This window comes from Fukomys damarensis, unplaced genomic scaffold, assembly GCF_012274545.1.
Source record: "Fukomys damarensis isolate Sample0158 unplaced genomic scaffold, DMR_v1.0_HiC HiC_scaffold_32, whole genome shotgun sequence".
NCBI lineage: Eukaryota > Metazoa > Chordata > Mammalia > Rodentia > Bathyergidae > Fukomys > Fukomys damarensis.
Genome location: NW_022900944.1, coordinates 48,278,306 through 48,292,122, shown reverse-complemented (window position 1 = coordinate 48,292,122; position 13,817 = coordinate 48,278,306). Strand labels below are relative to the sequence as shown.

Genomic DNA, 13,817 nt, shown 5'->3' with positions numbered 1-13,817 from the left:
AATTGAAATCATTTCTGATGTAAAGAAAGTGACTTCCTCCCCTCATTAGCAAAGCATTCTTTGAAGCACAGGTGCTCTCCCCGTGTGCAGCCCACCATGGCGCTGGAGCCTGGTGAGGGTTTGTTGCCAGCGTTTGCAGCACTGGCCCGGCTACAGAGCACAGAGTGCCAGGCATGTTCCCGTCCAGGGTTTTCTCTGATCCGGTCCAGCCAGGCTGCTGAGGAAGGGCTTGGCGTTGCAGACCCTCTGTTCGTGGTGGAAATCACATGTCCTTGATTTTTCATTCTTGGAAGAAGAACGATTATTTGGTGTCCTCAGACTGCCTGGGGATGGGAAGAAAAGGGAGAAAAGGGCCCTGCGTCCGGCTCTGGCCTCACCTGGGCTCCAGGGCGCTGCACCGGAAGTTGGACATGAGCCGGTTTCCTCCTGTGCATGAGACCCGCCGCGGGCATCTTCTGGGCTCTGCTTCTGCAGACCCTTCCTGCCCGGACCGAGGGCGTCGCTCCCTGAGCCTCCGTCCTGACTGGCATGTGGTCTCTCTGGGTACGGGGCTGTCCCTGAACAGCGTTCCCACAGCGTCCCCACACCGCTGCCGGCCTTGGTGCTCAGGCCCCAGGCAGAAGCAGTGGCCAGGAGTCTGCTGCCCTGGGCTCCAGCACCCCGACCTCCCCTCTACCCTCAACCCCGGTCCCCGGGGCAGCTCTGTGCTGGCACCCTGGGCAGTCTGGCTGTGCTGTACCCCATGCCAGGGACAAGAGCTCAGTGCCTCAGCCTGGCCTGCCCTCACACCGAGCCTTGTGTGGGAGCCCTGCTTGCCAGGCTCCCCCGTGCGATGGGTGACCATCCCCGCGGTGCGCTCTGCTCTGTGCCCCTGCACACAGGTGGCTGCCCCTTGCAGAGGAGGAGGGGTGTGCACACCTTGGTCCTGGGACTCAGTCTCGGCTGTGAAGCGCAGGTGCAGGTCGGGCCCTGGGAGATGCTGCCAGGCTCCACGGCCCCGTCCGGAGCGGCCTCGCTCTGCCCCGATGGAGGCCCCTGGTCCTCAGCCCCGTGCCTCAGGACTGGAACACCGCGCCTCCCTCACCGGGGCTGGGGTCGGGTCCAGCCCTCCCACGTATGGCCTGTGGCATGGGCGGCTGGCTCTCCTGGCCTCCCTTCCTGACCCAGCTGAGAGCAGATGCCAGCCCCACCCCAGGTCTCCCACCGGGCCCTGTCGCAGAGTTTGTCTCTCTTCCTCTGAGTAGGTGCTGCCATCCTAAGTCTCCGGCTGCCAGGGCAGTGTCCAGGGGGGCTAAGTGTGTGTCTGTTCCCTTCCTGGTAGCCCAGTTGTTGTCCCAGGCTCTGGAAAGGCTTTGTAGTGAGGTCATCGCCGTGTGGCCCCAGGAGGACAGCAGGCTCGGTCCCTCCTCCAGCACTTTGTCCCCGGCGTGTATGTCTTCCCTCTCTGCTGGGTGGTGGCCTCCCCCTCCCTCTGCCCCGCCCCCCCATGCTTAGACCGGTGTCACCCAGGCAGGGCGCGGGCTGCAGCCAGGATGGCCCCTCAGGGTCAGGGACAGGGGCATGAGCATTGGCCATTCTGCCTCACCCTGGGCTGGCCTGAGGTCACCAAGCCCCATGGCTGGCTTCCCATCCCATCCTCCACCCCTGTAGCCGTTGACAGGGGTCTAGTGGGTGGGAAGAGACCCTGCAGCCTCTCCCCTGTCCCTGGCTGGGGCTGAGTCAGGATCCAGCCTCCTGGGTGTGTCCCCCTGGGCTGGAGTCTGAGGTGTCCAGGAGCTGCCCACCTACCCGATGCCAGCCTCCTGGAAGAGTAGATAATAGGAAATGGAGTCAGGGAGGCTGGCCAGGGCTGGCCTGGTGCCCAGCCACCTCCCTGACCCAGCTGCTTTGGGGGAGCTGATTCTAGCACACTCGGGGCCCCCACCCTCCGAGCCTCAGTTTCCTCTGTGGGCAGGGCTGGCTGTGTGATGCTCCTGTTCCTGCCTCACTGCCTGCTGTGTGGCCCATCCCGTGTGGAAGGGGTGAAGGGAAGAACGAAAGGTGGAATCCTGGGGTGCCGGGGGGCCTCCGGGGACCTGGGCCCCAAGGAGGAGGCCCCCAGGGTGGGGCAGTGACCCCATCTCAGGTTTGCTGCTTCTGGCAGAGCCTTTGGAAGGTTCCTTTGCTCCTGCTTGTCCCAGGTTGGGATCAGGTGGGGGAGGTGAGGCCTGCCCTGCCTCTCAGATCTCACCGTCCAAAGTCATCCACAGGCAGCTCTGACCGCCCCTGCCCCACAGCTGTCTGTCTAGTTTCTGGGCCCTCCGCTGTCTTCGTAACCGCGCCGCCGCGACTCACCGCTTTAGCTCTCCTTTAAGGGCAGTTTGGTGGCTCAGGCGAACTCGCATTGCTGCGCAGCTGCCGCCTTCCGTACCAGGTCGTGTCACCTTCCTGAGCAGGACCTGGGTCCCTCATAGTCTCGGGTGTCGGAGTGGGCTGGCTGGGAGGCCAGCTGCGGGCTTCCGGTCCCCACTCCTGGTGCCTGTGACATGCTCAGTGTCACAGGCTCCCTGCAGCGCACGTGTGGCTCCTCGGGGCCCTGCCGTGCTGGTCCTTGGGAGAAGGTCTCTTGGACTGGTGGACAGCGGGTGGGTGGACGGGTGGGCCTCAGCAGATTGGCACGAGGGTCAGGTGCTGAGCAGCCGGGACAGGGGTGGCTGGCAGGCCGGAGTGCGGCTCTGGAGGGTGGGGTGTGTGAAAAGCTTCTTAGGAATGCACTTCCCTCCTACCCCTGGGCCCAACAGGTTGATTTTTTGTTATGGAAATGTGTAATTGTGGAGAACTCATATTTGAGGGGTTCCAGCCTATAGGTGTAGCTCAGGGGGTAGCCAGTGGGGCAGGGGGCAGGCGCTGGGTAGTCCCCTCTGCTCCCTGGAGTGGTGAGGACACTGTCCTGCTCTGACTGGCCAGAGGCCTGGGGCAGGGGCTGTGACCCCGACATTGTCTGCACAGCTGCGACCCCAGGCCTGCGCTGCTGCTCTCACCCTGTTCCCAGAGGGGACACACACTTGCCCGTCCCCTGCCTCCAGAAGGATTGTTCTGGGGCTTCCGTCCTTGTGTCTGGCCGGCTAACGCCAGAGCCTCGGCAGGGCAGTGGTCCTCGCACAGGGAGTACGCAGGCAGGGTATGGCCGGAGCAGCCCCCGAGGAGACCCCAGAGAAGGGCGACACCGCCTCTGCTGGGCACAGGCCGAGCCCTGCAGCTTCGAGTACAATGCTGCTGTGCTCTGCCTCCCCCGGGCAGGGCTCCTGGGGCAGAGGGCACGGAGGTGGCATCATGTGGCCTCCCCTGGAGCCCAGGAAAGCCGAGTGGGCCCAGTTCCCCTGGACAAGACCCGGAGCAGTCACCCTGCTCCTGGGAGGGGACGGGTCTCTGCACGATGGCTTAGGGACCCTCAGGCTGAGTTGCTGGAAGCTGGCTCCAAGCTCGCGGTCTGGGAAGGACGCGATCCAGACGGGCAGAGCCCTGTGCTGTGTGGAGCTCCTGGGACCCAAAGCTAGCACAGCCACAGGCTGCGCGCTGACAAAGAGGAAAGCAGCCAGGCACAGAAGCACAGACCTGGAGTCTCTGCTCTTAGGAGGCTGAACCGGGAGAGTTCAAGGCCATTCAGGGCCACACAGCAAGTTCAAGGCTGCTGTGGAAACTAGCAAGAACCTGTCTCAAAAACTTAAAGGAAACAGAGTAATAAGCAAGTTAGGAAAATGGGTCACATGCCCGGGGCCATCGTGGGAGTGCAGTCCCTTCCCCTGCTGCATGGCGGCACCTTCGCCAGGTGTGGTGCCCAGTGACAGAGCTGCGGGCCTCTGTCCATGGACCCCACGTAGGTCACTGGTGGCTCAGGGGCTGGGAGGAGCGGGGTGAGGCTGGTGCCCCCCTGCTGTGGTGCTGAGCGTCCGTCTCCCACAGCCGCCCTGCTGCGCGTGAACGCCCTCTCGCTGGTCTACCTGCTGTTCCTGCTGCTCCTGCCCTGGCTGCCGGGCCCCGCAAGGCACAATGTGCAAGGTAAGGGGCATGTGGGGTGCGGGCAGGAAGCCGAGGGGTGTGGTCTCTGGTGGGCGCGGGCACTCACTCAGGGCAGGAGTCTGTACACCAAGGCTGCTTCCTTTCTTGCCAGAGACTCAGCTGTTTCTGAATCCTTCCTGTCAGTCCCTCGTCCTGGGGGGTGTGGAGGTGACAAGAGGGGTAGTGGCTGGGGTCCCTTAGGAGCCACAGTGAGTGGCCCATCCCTCGGCGGGGAGGCATCTTATTCCTCTGTGTCCCACCCCACAGGGTGGGAGGCCGGCCACGGGGCCACGTCCACGTCCTCGTGGCAGCAGGGATCATGGACTTCTCCCTGTGGGCTTGGAGTGCACAGGCTGCTGCCCCTCCAAGCTTCCCATGTGGGGTGGGGACAGGAAGGGGTCACAGTGGCTGGCCATGGAGCAAGGACAGCACTTCCAGAGAGGACCCTGGGCTCCGGTCTCCTGTGCTTAGGTACCCAGTATCTGTTTTGTGCCTTTTGGTGACCATCCGTGCCCCACGTTGCGCCTGCGGCCACCTCCGTGCTCCCAGGATATGCTGGGTGCTGTGACCGACAGGCTCCATGACTCCCACTTGGTTCTGGAGTCCGACCCCAAGCAGCCACGGGGTGGGCAGGGCTGCACTCGGGAGGCTCTGGGACTGCTTTCCCTGTCTCCTGGCTGCTGGGGCACTGGCTGTCCCACAGAGCCAGTGAGGATCAGCTGGTCCCGTCCCTGGAGTGTGTGCTCCTTTTGAGAGGCTGGGGGCAGCCGCAGCCCACTGCACCCTAAGCCTTCAGAGGTCCATGGTGCCCAGAGACGGGGCTGGAGATGTCCCTCGGATCCGTCACTGACTGGAGGAGGACAGTCACCCCTCCCAGCCTAATGCCGAGGCTCCACCCAGCTCAGAGGGCTTTGAACCAGCACTGGTCTCGGGGCATGGGCAGCATTCTGGGGTTCAGAGAGCGGTGAGGGCATTTTGGGGGCCCAGCTCAAGCAGAGTGCTGGAGCCCCTGGCCCCTGGGGAAGACGCCCAGGACTCGTGGCTGGGGTGTGCACGGCCAAGGCTCAGCCCAGTGGAAGCCATCAGCCTGCAGATGTTGGGGCTTCAAACTCCTGAGTGTCCCCATCCCACGTGGGGAGTGGCTCCCAGCCAGGCAGTGGGGGTGGCAGTGGAGACGCCTGCCTGAACCTCCCATCTGTCCTGCTCAGAGGCCCTTCAGGGACAGACGCTGCCTGGTTTTTCCAGGCGGAGAGGGGAAAATGTGAGGCCTGGCCATGCGGGGCGCCCTGTGGGCTGCTGCCCGTGCAGCTGCTGGCTCTGGCACTGACCAGTGGAAGGTCTGATGGTGGCCCCATGTAGGCGGTAGCCCGACCCCTGATGATGGCGGGAGCTGGCATGAGCCCTGGACGGCCACAGGCCTGTGGGGCCAGCTCTGTGCCACCTGCTCATCTTTCAGGGTGGGCACTGGGAGCTCCAAGGAGTCAGGAATGCAGGGCTGGGGGGCATGGGGGCGGGAAGGCTTCTCAGGGCCACAGGGAGACAGGAGGAAGGTGCAGAGCTGGGAGGAGGCAAAATGCAGTCGGGAGAGGGCAGGAGACGCCCCTGAGCCTGTGGGCTGAGCTGCAGCTTTGGGGGACTCACGGGGAGCAGGAGGGTCTAGCTCCAGCCCGCTTCCTGTTTCCTGCAGGGGCCTGCAGGGCTGTTCATCCCTCATGAACCCTCTCCTCTTCCTGCTGTGGACAGGAAGGGGTGTGCTACCCCTGGGGTGGGGCGTGGGCCGCCCCTCCACGGTGGACAGCCCCCCGTGAACAGCCCCTCCACAGTCCCCGCAGTGAGCCAAGGCCAGGGCCCAGAAGCTAGGTGGCAGCGGCTCAGAACAAAGGCTGCTGGGCGCAATCAGCAGGGCTTGGCCAGCCGGCCCCCCTGCTCCCTTGTCAGGATGTGTGGGCTCTGTACAGCTGGGAGGTGCCTGTGCTGTGCAGGGCTCAGCCTGAATTCCAGGGTGGCTGGGTGGTGGAAAGGCGGCTCACTTCCAGCCTCCATCTCCCCATCTGTGTGTGGGTCCAGCCATGCTGCAGCTCTGTGGTAAGGATGGAGGTGCAGGCCTGGGTGCCTCTGAAGGCTGAGCAGGACCCCAGCTGGCTGTGGCGGGGTTGCTCAGCCGAGGATGCACTCCTGGCGTGGTTGGCATCTGCTCTGCCCAGTCTGGGCCCCACCCTGCCCCTCTTGACCCTGCCCTTCTGTGCCCCTGCCGGGACCCCCACCCTCTGCAGTACGTGCCACTTGTGCAGTCTGTGCCAGCCTCACATGCCCAGCTCTGCAGGGCCTCCCAGCCCCACCAGGTCCTCCCTGTGCTGGCATGGTGGGGCCGCTGCAGCTTGCAGGTGGCAGAGTCCACTCAGCCCTGCAGGGTGCCCTGCACCATGTGGGTGTGCAGGCAGCAGTGGCAGTCAGGTCCCTGGGGAGGGGCGGGCAGTGTCCCCCTCTGTTAATGGTGCCTCTGCACAACACTTGGTGACTCCAAGTCCTCAGGGACCCGTTTCCAGCTCCCCAGGTGAGCTCTGGCTGCAGCCTTTACCCCATGGAGGTTGGCAGACCCCTGCCAGCCTGGCCAGGCTCTGGGATGGCATGGCCCTGGGTGCCAGGGCTTCCCCCCAAGCTGTCCCTTCAGAGCCTGGGACCTGGGGTGGGCAGCCACAGGGAGACCCCCGGCTGGTGGCCCATGGCAGAGCAGGTGGGTGGGATCTGCAAGGGAGTGGGGTGGTGTCAATGCCAGGCAGCCCCAGACCTTGAGGGCTATTCCGAATGGACTCAGCAAACAAGCAGACCCCGGCCTGAGCCTGCTGGGTGGGCAGCAGCACCCATGTGTCCCCAGCGTTCATGGTGCACACAGGAGCAGAGGTGAGGGCGGCGGGCCAGCCAGAGGCCTCCCGGCCAGCAGGCCGAGTCCCACGTGTGGCTGGCAGGAGCAAAGCAAAGACAGGCACCTGGGTAGTGAGGCCAGGTCTGGCCAGGCATGGCTGCGCCTGCCGGGCTGTGGCCTGTGGCTCTGTGGCCAGCTCCCAGCCTCCCAGCCTCTACGAAGTGACAAGCAAAAGGATCTGCCTGGCTCTTGGCTACACCAGGCACCAGCAGGGCCAAAGTCTTGTGTGTCGGGCTCCACACTCCCAGGTTCAGGGCCCCTGTCAGCCCATGCTGCTCACCCTTTTTCCTGGAGAGAGACCTGACCCCATTCCCGGGAGTCCCACACGGGGCCTAGCTGCCAGCCCGCCATGGCGGTATTTCTGGTTCCCTCTTATGGTGGCCTGGCAGGGACAAATATCTGCTGCACAAATGAAAAGTTTCATCTCCAAAGCCCAGGGTCCTTTCCTTCCTGCCCTTGCCCAGGCCTGGTGGGCAGGCCCTGCTGGCCTCGCTGTGTGACCTTGGGCCAGCTGCTCCTCTGCTCTGGCCATGCCCTTTTCTGTGTGTCAGGGAGGTGACAGCACCTCCAGGGCTGTGGCAGGGGTGAGGACAGTCTCAGTGCCCCCTGCCTGCAGCAGCCCCGTGTCCCCGTGGCCGTGGGTCTCAGGCCATTGTGGGTGGGTGCAGGGCTGGGCAGGGTCTGCTGGTCTGCACTCAGCCTCACCTGCCCACTCTACAACAGGGCATGCGACCCGCCTCCTGCGTGCCCTGGTGAGCCTCAGCCTGCTCTTCCTGGGGGCACATTTGGCCTTTCAGATAACCCTGCACACTGTGCCCATCCTGGACCAGCTTCTGGGGCCTAACTGTGAGTCACGGGGGCAGGGAGAGGAGGGCGGGGTGCCAGGGGACCTGGCCTGGGAGGCGGGAGCGTCTACAGCTGGCCAGGGACCCCGAGATGCCTGCCCTACTCAGGTGCTACCGGACAGGGCCATCCCCAACCTGGCCAGGATTTACGTTCAGCCTAGGTGGCCTGGGGACAGCTTCCAGGAATGACTTGGCTGCAGGCTGGGCCGGGCAGAGCCAGTGCAGGGCCAGCATGGGAGCGGCCAGGTCTTCTCAGTGTCCCCCAGTCTGCCTGCTGGGGCTGAGCTTCATGGCTGGGTGGTTCCTGGGTCCCTGGGTGTTCCCTGACCCCCGGTGCCTTACAGCCTTTCACCAGCAGTGTCTGTGGCTGGCACCTGTCCCCCAGCTGGCACAGAGACCTTCCCATCACCTGGGCAGGGCATCGTTTTGAGCCCTCCTGGTCCTCCTGACAAGGCTGGACACCATGGCTGAGACGGGCTCCTCCTCATTCCTGTCCTCCAGCAGCACAGACCTCAGACCCTGCCTGGCTTCAGGCTGCCATACTGGCCAACAGGGCAGCGGGCCTCAGTTTCTTTCGTTGGTTTGTTTTGGGTTTTATCATTGTACTGAGACTTGAACTCAGGGCCCCACACTTGCCAGGAAGGTGCTGCACTTCGGAGCTACATCCCCGGCCTTGTTTTTTTGTTTTGTTTTGTTTTTGTTTTTGTTTTGGTACCGGGGGTTGACCTCGGGACCTTGTATTTTTGAGGCAGGCAGTAGCACCACTGAGCTAAATCCCTGGCCCTGTTTTTTGTTTTTGAGACAGGGTCTCACTATGTAGTCTAGGCTGGCCTTGAACTCACTAGGGAACCCAGGCTGGCCTGGAACTCATGGTGATCCTCCTGCCTCAGCCTCCCAGGTGCTGGGATTATAGGTGTGTGCCACCATGTCCAGTTTGAGGCCTCAGTTTCCCTGTCAGTAGAGACAGTTTTTCAAGTGCCCTGAGATGGGTCCCGGAGTCCTGAACCCTAGAGCTTCCCGCTGTGTCACCCTCCTGACCTAGGTCCCTTGCTCTGTCTGCAGGCAGCCCCTGGGAGACCATCTCTCGACACATTGGGATCACAAGGTAAGACCCAGACAGGCCCTGTCCCCATGGCTGGCCCAGGCCCATGCTGACTGTGCCCCCCTGGTCCCTGGCAGGTTGGACTTAAAGGACATACCCAATGCCATCCGCCTGGTGGCCCCTGACCTCGGTGTTCTTGTGGTGTCATCCCTCTGCCTCGGCTTGTGTGGGCGCCGCAGGAGCAGTGCAAGGGAGCCGGTGAGGGGGCAGCCCAGGGCTGTCCGGGGCTGTTCAGATCTTCTGCCAAGCGTAGACTTCTTAGTGGATTACAGAGAGGGGTCACGGGAGGAGAGGCTAGGGTGCCCTTCCCGGGTGCTGCCAGCATGCCATCCTGTCCACTCAGAATGAACCCTGCCAGGCTCCAGGCCCAGGACCCGGCCTGGGGGTCTTTGAGGCCACATGGCAGGAGAATCAGCAGAACTGGGGGCCCCGTGTCAGCCCGAGACACACAGGGATGTGTTCCTTGGGCGAGTGGGGGCTGTAGAGGCTCAGGGCCATGCATGGCACCCGAGGCTCCCAGCTTCCTCCCTGCCAGCTCTCAGAAGCTCCTGCCCAACCACCCCATGCCCAGCGTCCAACTTCCCCATCCACACCCAGCCTGGCCCGGGGCTTGGCCAGGATTTATAACACCCAGGTGTCCTGGTGTGCACAGGCCCTGGCTTCCAGGTGAGGGACTTGTGTGGCCACACACACAGCAGGCCGCCCACAGCTCCATGTTGTGGGTGATTGCCTCTGGCTGCCTGGGTGCCAAGGCCTGTGCCCGCAGCTGTGGCTGGACTCTGTTGGCCCACACTCGAGTCTGGCAGGGATGTGACCAGGCCACCTCCGGCTCTGTGTGGCCATAAGGGACAGACTTGGGCCCATCAGCCTGCTTACCTGGCCCAGCCTCCCACCCCATCCTTTGACTCTGGGCTCAGATCCTCTGCACTTCCTAGGACCTCGCAGCCTCCTCAGCCCTGACCTGTGAGGGCCGGCCTGTCCTATCCAGTGTCTAATCCCTACTTCCCATATTGGGCACAGACTCAGAGAGGTTAAGGGAGCTGCCTAGGCTGCACAGCACGAACCTGTGGGAGCTGGGACGCGGCCGTGCCATCTGTCCTCAGATCCCAGGTTCTCAGCCTGGGCGTGAATGCCACCTCAGCTGTTTGCAGAGCACAGCTGGGCACACAGCTGCCAGCAGCTGGCCAGAGGCCTCTGATGACAGTCTGTTCTTTCCACCACACCCTGGCTTTCTGGGGCCTGGGAAAAGCCCCGTTCCAGAAAGCCTTCTGTCCAGCTGGGGAGACAGGTCCCCGGCCCCAGGCAGAACGCCTCCAACTCTATCCCGCTGGAGGCCAGGGATGGCAGCACCCCACAGGACCGGCCCTCTGGGGATGGACAGGGCCCCTGGGGAGCTGTGCCTGCTGCCCACTCTCCAGAGATCCCCGGGCCACAGAGCGGCCCCCCCACCCCATGAGGCCCAGCGGGTGGTCTGTATGCAGCCTGTGGAGCATGTGCTGTTCCCCGTCCTTCCTGTGGTCCCTCCCCAGCCAGCCAGTCTGGGGCAGGAGCTCTGGGTAGATCTGGGTGTCACTGGCAGGGTCTGCGGTGGCCTGCCTGGCAAAGTCAGGGTCCCCGTGTCTGGCAGGGTGGGGGCAGGTCTGGGGCAAGGGAAAAGGAAAGCCCCAGATGGTGGGGCCCGGGCAGAGGTTTCTGTGCCGCTGCCCACCTGGACCTGGCTCCTGCCCTCAGCAGGATGATGTGGAGAGGGACTCAGATGCCGGCCCCCCAGCGGAGCTGCAGGAAGTCCCTGTGCTGGACCCCAAGCCCAGGACATGGCTGACTTCCCGGTTCCGGGTCACAGCCCACTGGCTGCTGGTGGCCGCAGGGCGGACCCTGGCTGTCATGCTGCTCGCACTGGCAGGTACCCAGGGCAGAGAGGGCGCCCGGCGCTGAGCCTGTGTGGGATGAGGGGACATTTCTCAGAACTCTGCGGTGAGCAGCCATGACCTGGTATCCCTCTGCCCACCCGCAGGCATCACCCACCCCTCGGCCTTCTCCAGTGTCTACCTGCTGGTCTTCCTGGGCCTCTGCACCTGGTGGGCCTGCCACTTCCCCATCAGCCCTCTGGGCTTCAGTACCCTCTGTGTTGTGGTGGGCTGCTTTGGTGCCGGCCATCTCCTCTGCCTCTACTGCTACCAGACACCCTTTGTCCGGGCAGTGCTCCCACCTGCCAGTATCTGGGCCAGGTGAGGGCTCCTGTACACCCCTGGTCCTGCCCGCCTGGCCGGGGCTTGTCTCTGAACCCAGGGCAGGTGGGCAGTGACAGGCTCTCCCCCGGTAGGGTGTTCGGTCTCAAGGACTTCGTGGGCTCCACCAACTGCTCCAGCCCCCACGTGCTGGCCCTGAACACCAGCCATGACTGGCCGGTGTATGTGAGCCCGGGCATCCTATTGCTGCTCTACTACACACTCATCTCCCTCCTGAAGCTCCGGCAGCGGACGCCTGTGGGTCAGGTGAGTCCGGCAGCCTCCAGCTCTGGCCGCCTTGGTGGGGAGCTGGGCTGGGCCGGTGTGGGGCTGAGCCTGCAGGTCTGTATTCACAGAGGAAGGAAGCCGCCAGGACAGATGCGGGGCCTGAGCTGGAGCTGGACCAGCTGGAGCGGGGCCCAGACGGGGCTACGCAGGATGGGGAGGCCACACAAGTGAGTAGGGCCGGGGCCACAGCCAGGACAGGGAGGCCAACAGGTACACAGGTGAGCAGGGCCTGGGTGGGCCCAGGGAGCCGCCAGCCGCGTAGATCACCACGTGTCCTCTGCAGCACACGATCCCCACATTTATGGGGCCCGATGCTGAGGCTGAGAACTGCATCGTGCATGACCTGACCAGCCAGAGCCCCGTCCCGCAGAGTCCGGGTAAGTAAGGATGGGAGGCCCCTGGGCACACACCATCCCCCTACTCTAGGAGCCTGTCACAGCCTGTGGGCCAGGCCAAGGCTGCCCCCTGGTGGCCAGAGCTCCTGTGTGCAGCCTGCAGCCTCCTCTGGGTCAGCTGGTGCTAACCCTGAGACTTGAGGGCATCCAGGGCACCCTGGCCCTGCCTGCCACCTGCACCAGGCTGCAGGTGGCAGGGATCTAGGAGGCCCTTGTCCTGGGAGGGTGTGTCCTGGGTGCTTCACACGGGCTGCGGGTGCTGTTCTGTGGCTTCTCTCTTTACTCTGCACCTTGGCCAGGTGTGATTTCCAAGAGGCAGAGTTGCTGGCACAGCAGGAGGAGGCTTGGTGGGGGGTCTGCACCCTATCCTTCAAGGGGCCTGGGAGTCAAGGCCAGGATCACAACAGGTTGGGGTGGGCCCTGCTTCTACTGCGGCCCGCCGTCTGCACTTCAGCGCTGGTGGAGGAGGGACTTGGGGTGTCTCTGTGGGAGCTGACCACCGCCCCACCCGCAGTTCGCCCCAGGCTGGCTGATCCCAGAGAGACGTCCCCACTGCACGGCCTGGGCCACCTCATCATGGACCAGAGCTACGTGTGTGCCCTCATCGCCATGATGGTGAGGCGTGGTGCCGGGCGGGGAGGGGGGGCCGCCTCCATTCGGCCCACATCGGCCCTGCCGGCCTTGCCGCCTGCCTGCCACTGCCTTTGTCGCGCAGGTGTGGAGCATCACGTACCACAGCTGTGTGACCTTCGTGCTGCTGCTGTGGGCCTGCCTCATCTGGACCGTGCGCAGCCGCCACCAGCTGGCCATCCTGTGCGCACCCTGCATTCTGCTCTACGGGCTGGCGCTCTGCTGCCTGCGTTACGTGTGGGCCATGGACCTGCAGCCCGAGCTGCCCACCACCCTGGGCCCCGTCAGCCTGCGCCAGCTGGGGCTGGAGCACTGACCTTCGTGCTGCTGCTGTGGGCCTGCCTCATCTGGACCGTGCGCAGCCGCCACCAGCTGGCCATCCTGTGCGCACCCTGCATTCTGCTCTACGGGCTGGCGCTCTGCTGCCTGCGTTACGTGTGGGCCATGGACCTGCAGCCCGAGCTGCCCACCACCCTGGGCCCCGTCAGCCTGCGCCAGCTGGGGCTGGAGCACACCCGCTACCCCTGCCTGGACCTCGGCGCCATGGTGAGCCCGTGTGGGGGTGCGGCTGAGGACAACCCACAGGACGAGGGCTCCTTGTCCACTGCTCACCGGGCGGGAACTCGAGAGAGCGAGCCCATCTAGCGGTCTCCCAGACCCGGTCCAGAGTTTGTTGGCCGAATGCCTCACGCTGTGTGTCCCAGTGTCCACGGCATGCCTGACCCAGCTGTCACACCCCGTGTGGCCCCCAAGGCTCCGAGATGTGTGTCCTCAGTTTGGGTGGCGGGTGTGTCTGTGCGAGGAGTGTGCCGGGGTCTTCAGGGCGGTGGGTCACCCTGGGTCTCCTGGTGCCCGTGAGAGCAGTGTGTGTGCAAACAGGCAAGCCTGGCGTGTGAGACTATGAAGGTGTGGGGTGCAGGCGCAGACGTGTGCCTGCGTGTGACATGTGACACACGTGTGGTGGCCGTCCTGCCTCCTGGGCCTGCTGACTCCTGCGCCTTACAGCTGCTCTACACCCTGACTTTCTGGCTGCTGCTGCGCCGCTTTGTGAAGGAGAAGCTGTTGAGGAAGGCGCGAGCGCCCGCGGCACTGCTGGAGGTTTTTATGGGGGGCCCCAGCCGCCAGGCCTCGCCTGAGACCGACCCTCCCGCCGGCCGCAGAGCCCACGCAGACGCAGATGCTGCTCCGGAGCCTGGGGGAGCTGGTGACCGGCATCTACGCGAAGTACTGGATCTACGTGTGCGCCGGCATGTTCATCGTGGTCAGCTTCGCCGGCCGCCTGGTGGTCTACAAGATCGTCTACATGTTCCTCTTCCTGCTGTGCCTCACCCTCTTCCAGGTGTGGGCGGGCCGGGGGCGGGGCTCCTG

General features: G+C 64.3%; 1 protein-coding gene across 1 annotated transcript in view; it reads left to right on the top strand.

Annotated features, from left to right (window-relative positions):
- Piezo1 (piezo type mechanosensitive ion channel component 1) overlaps positions 1–13,817 on the top strand; it is a 47,164-nt gene that overhangs the window by 16,263 nt on the left and 17,084 nt on the right. The window contains 14 exon segments of the mRNA XM_033757920.1: positions 3,943–4,038; positions 7,685–7,807; positions 8,869–8,911; positions 8,986–9,106; positions 10,640–10,811; positions 10,923–11,136; positions 11,232–11,403; positions 11,493–11,591; positions 11,708–11,801; positions 12,334–12,434; positions 12,535–12,559; positions 12,760–12,995; positions 13,455–13,591; positions 13,593–13,790. Coding sequence (XP_033613811.1) covers positions 3,943–4,038; positions 7,685–7,807; positions 8,869–8,911; positions 8,986–9,106; positions 10,640–10,811; positions 10,923–11,136; positions 11,232–11,403; positions 11,493–11,591; positions 11,708–11,801; positions 12,334–12,434; positions 12,535–12,559; positions 12,760–12,995; positions 13,455–13,591; positions 13,593–13,790 — 1,831 coding nt within the window.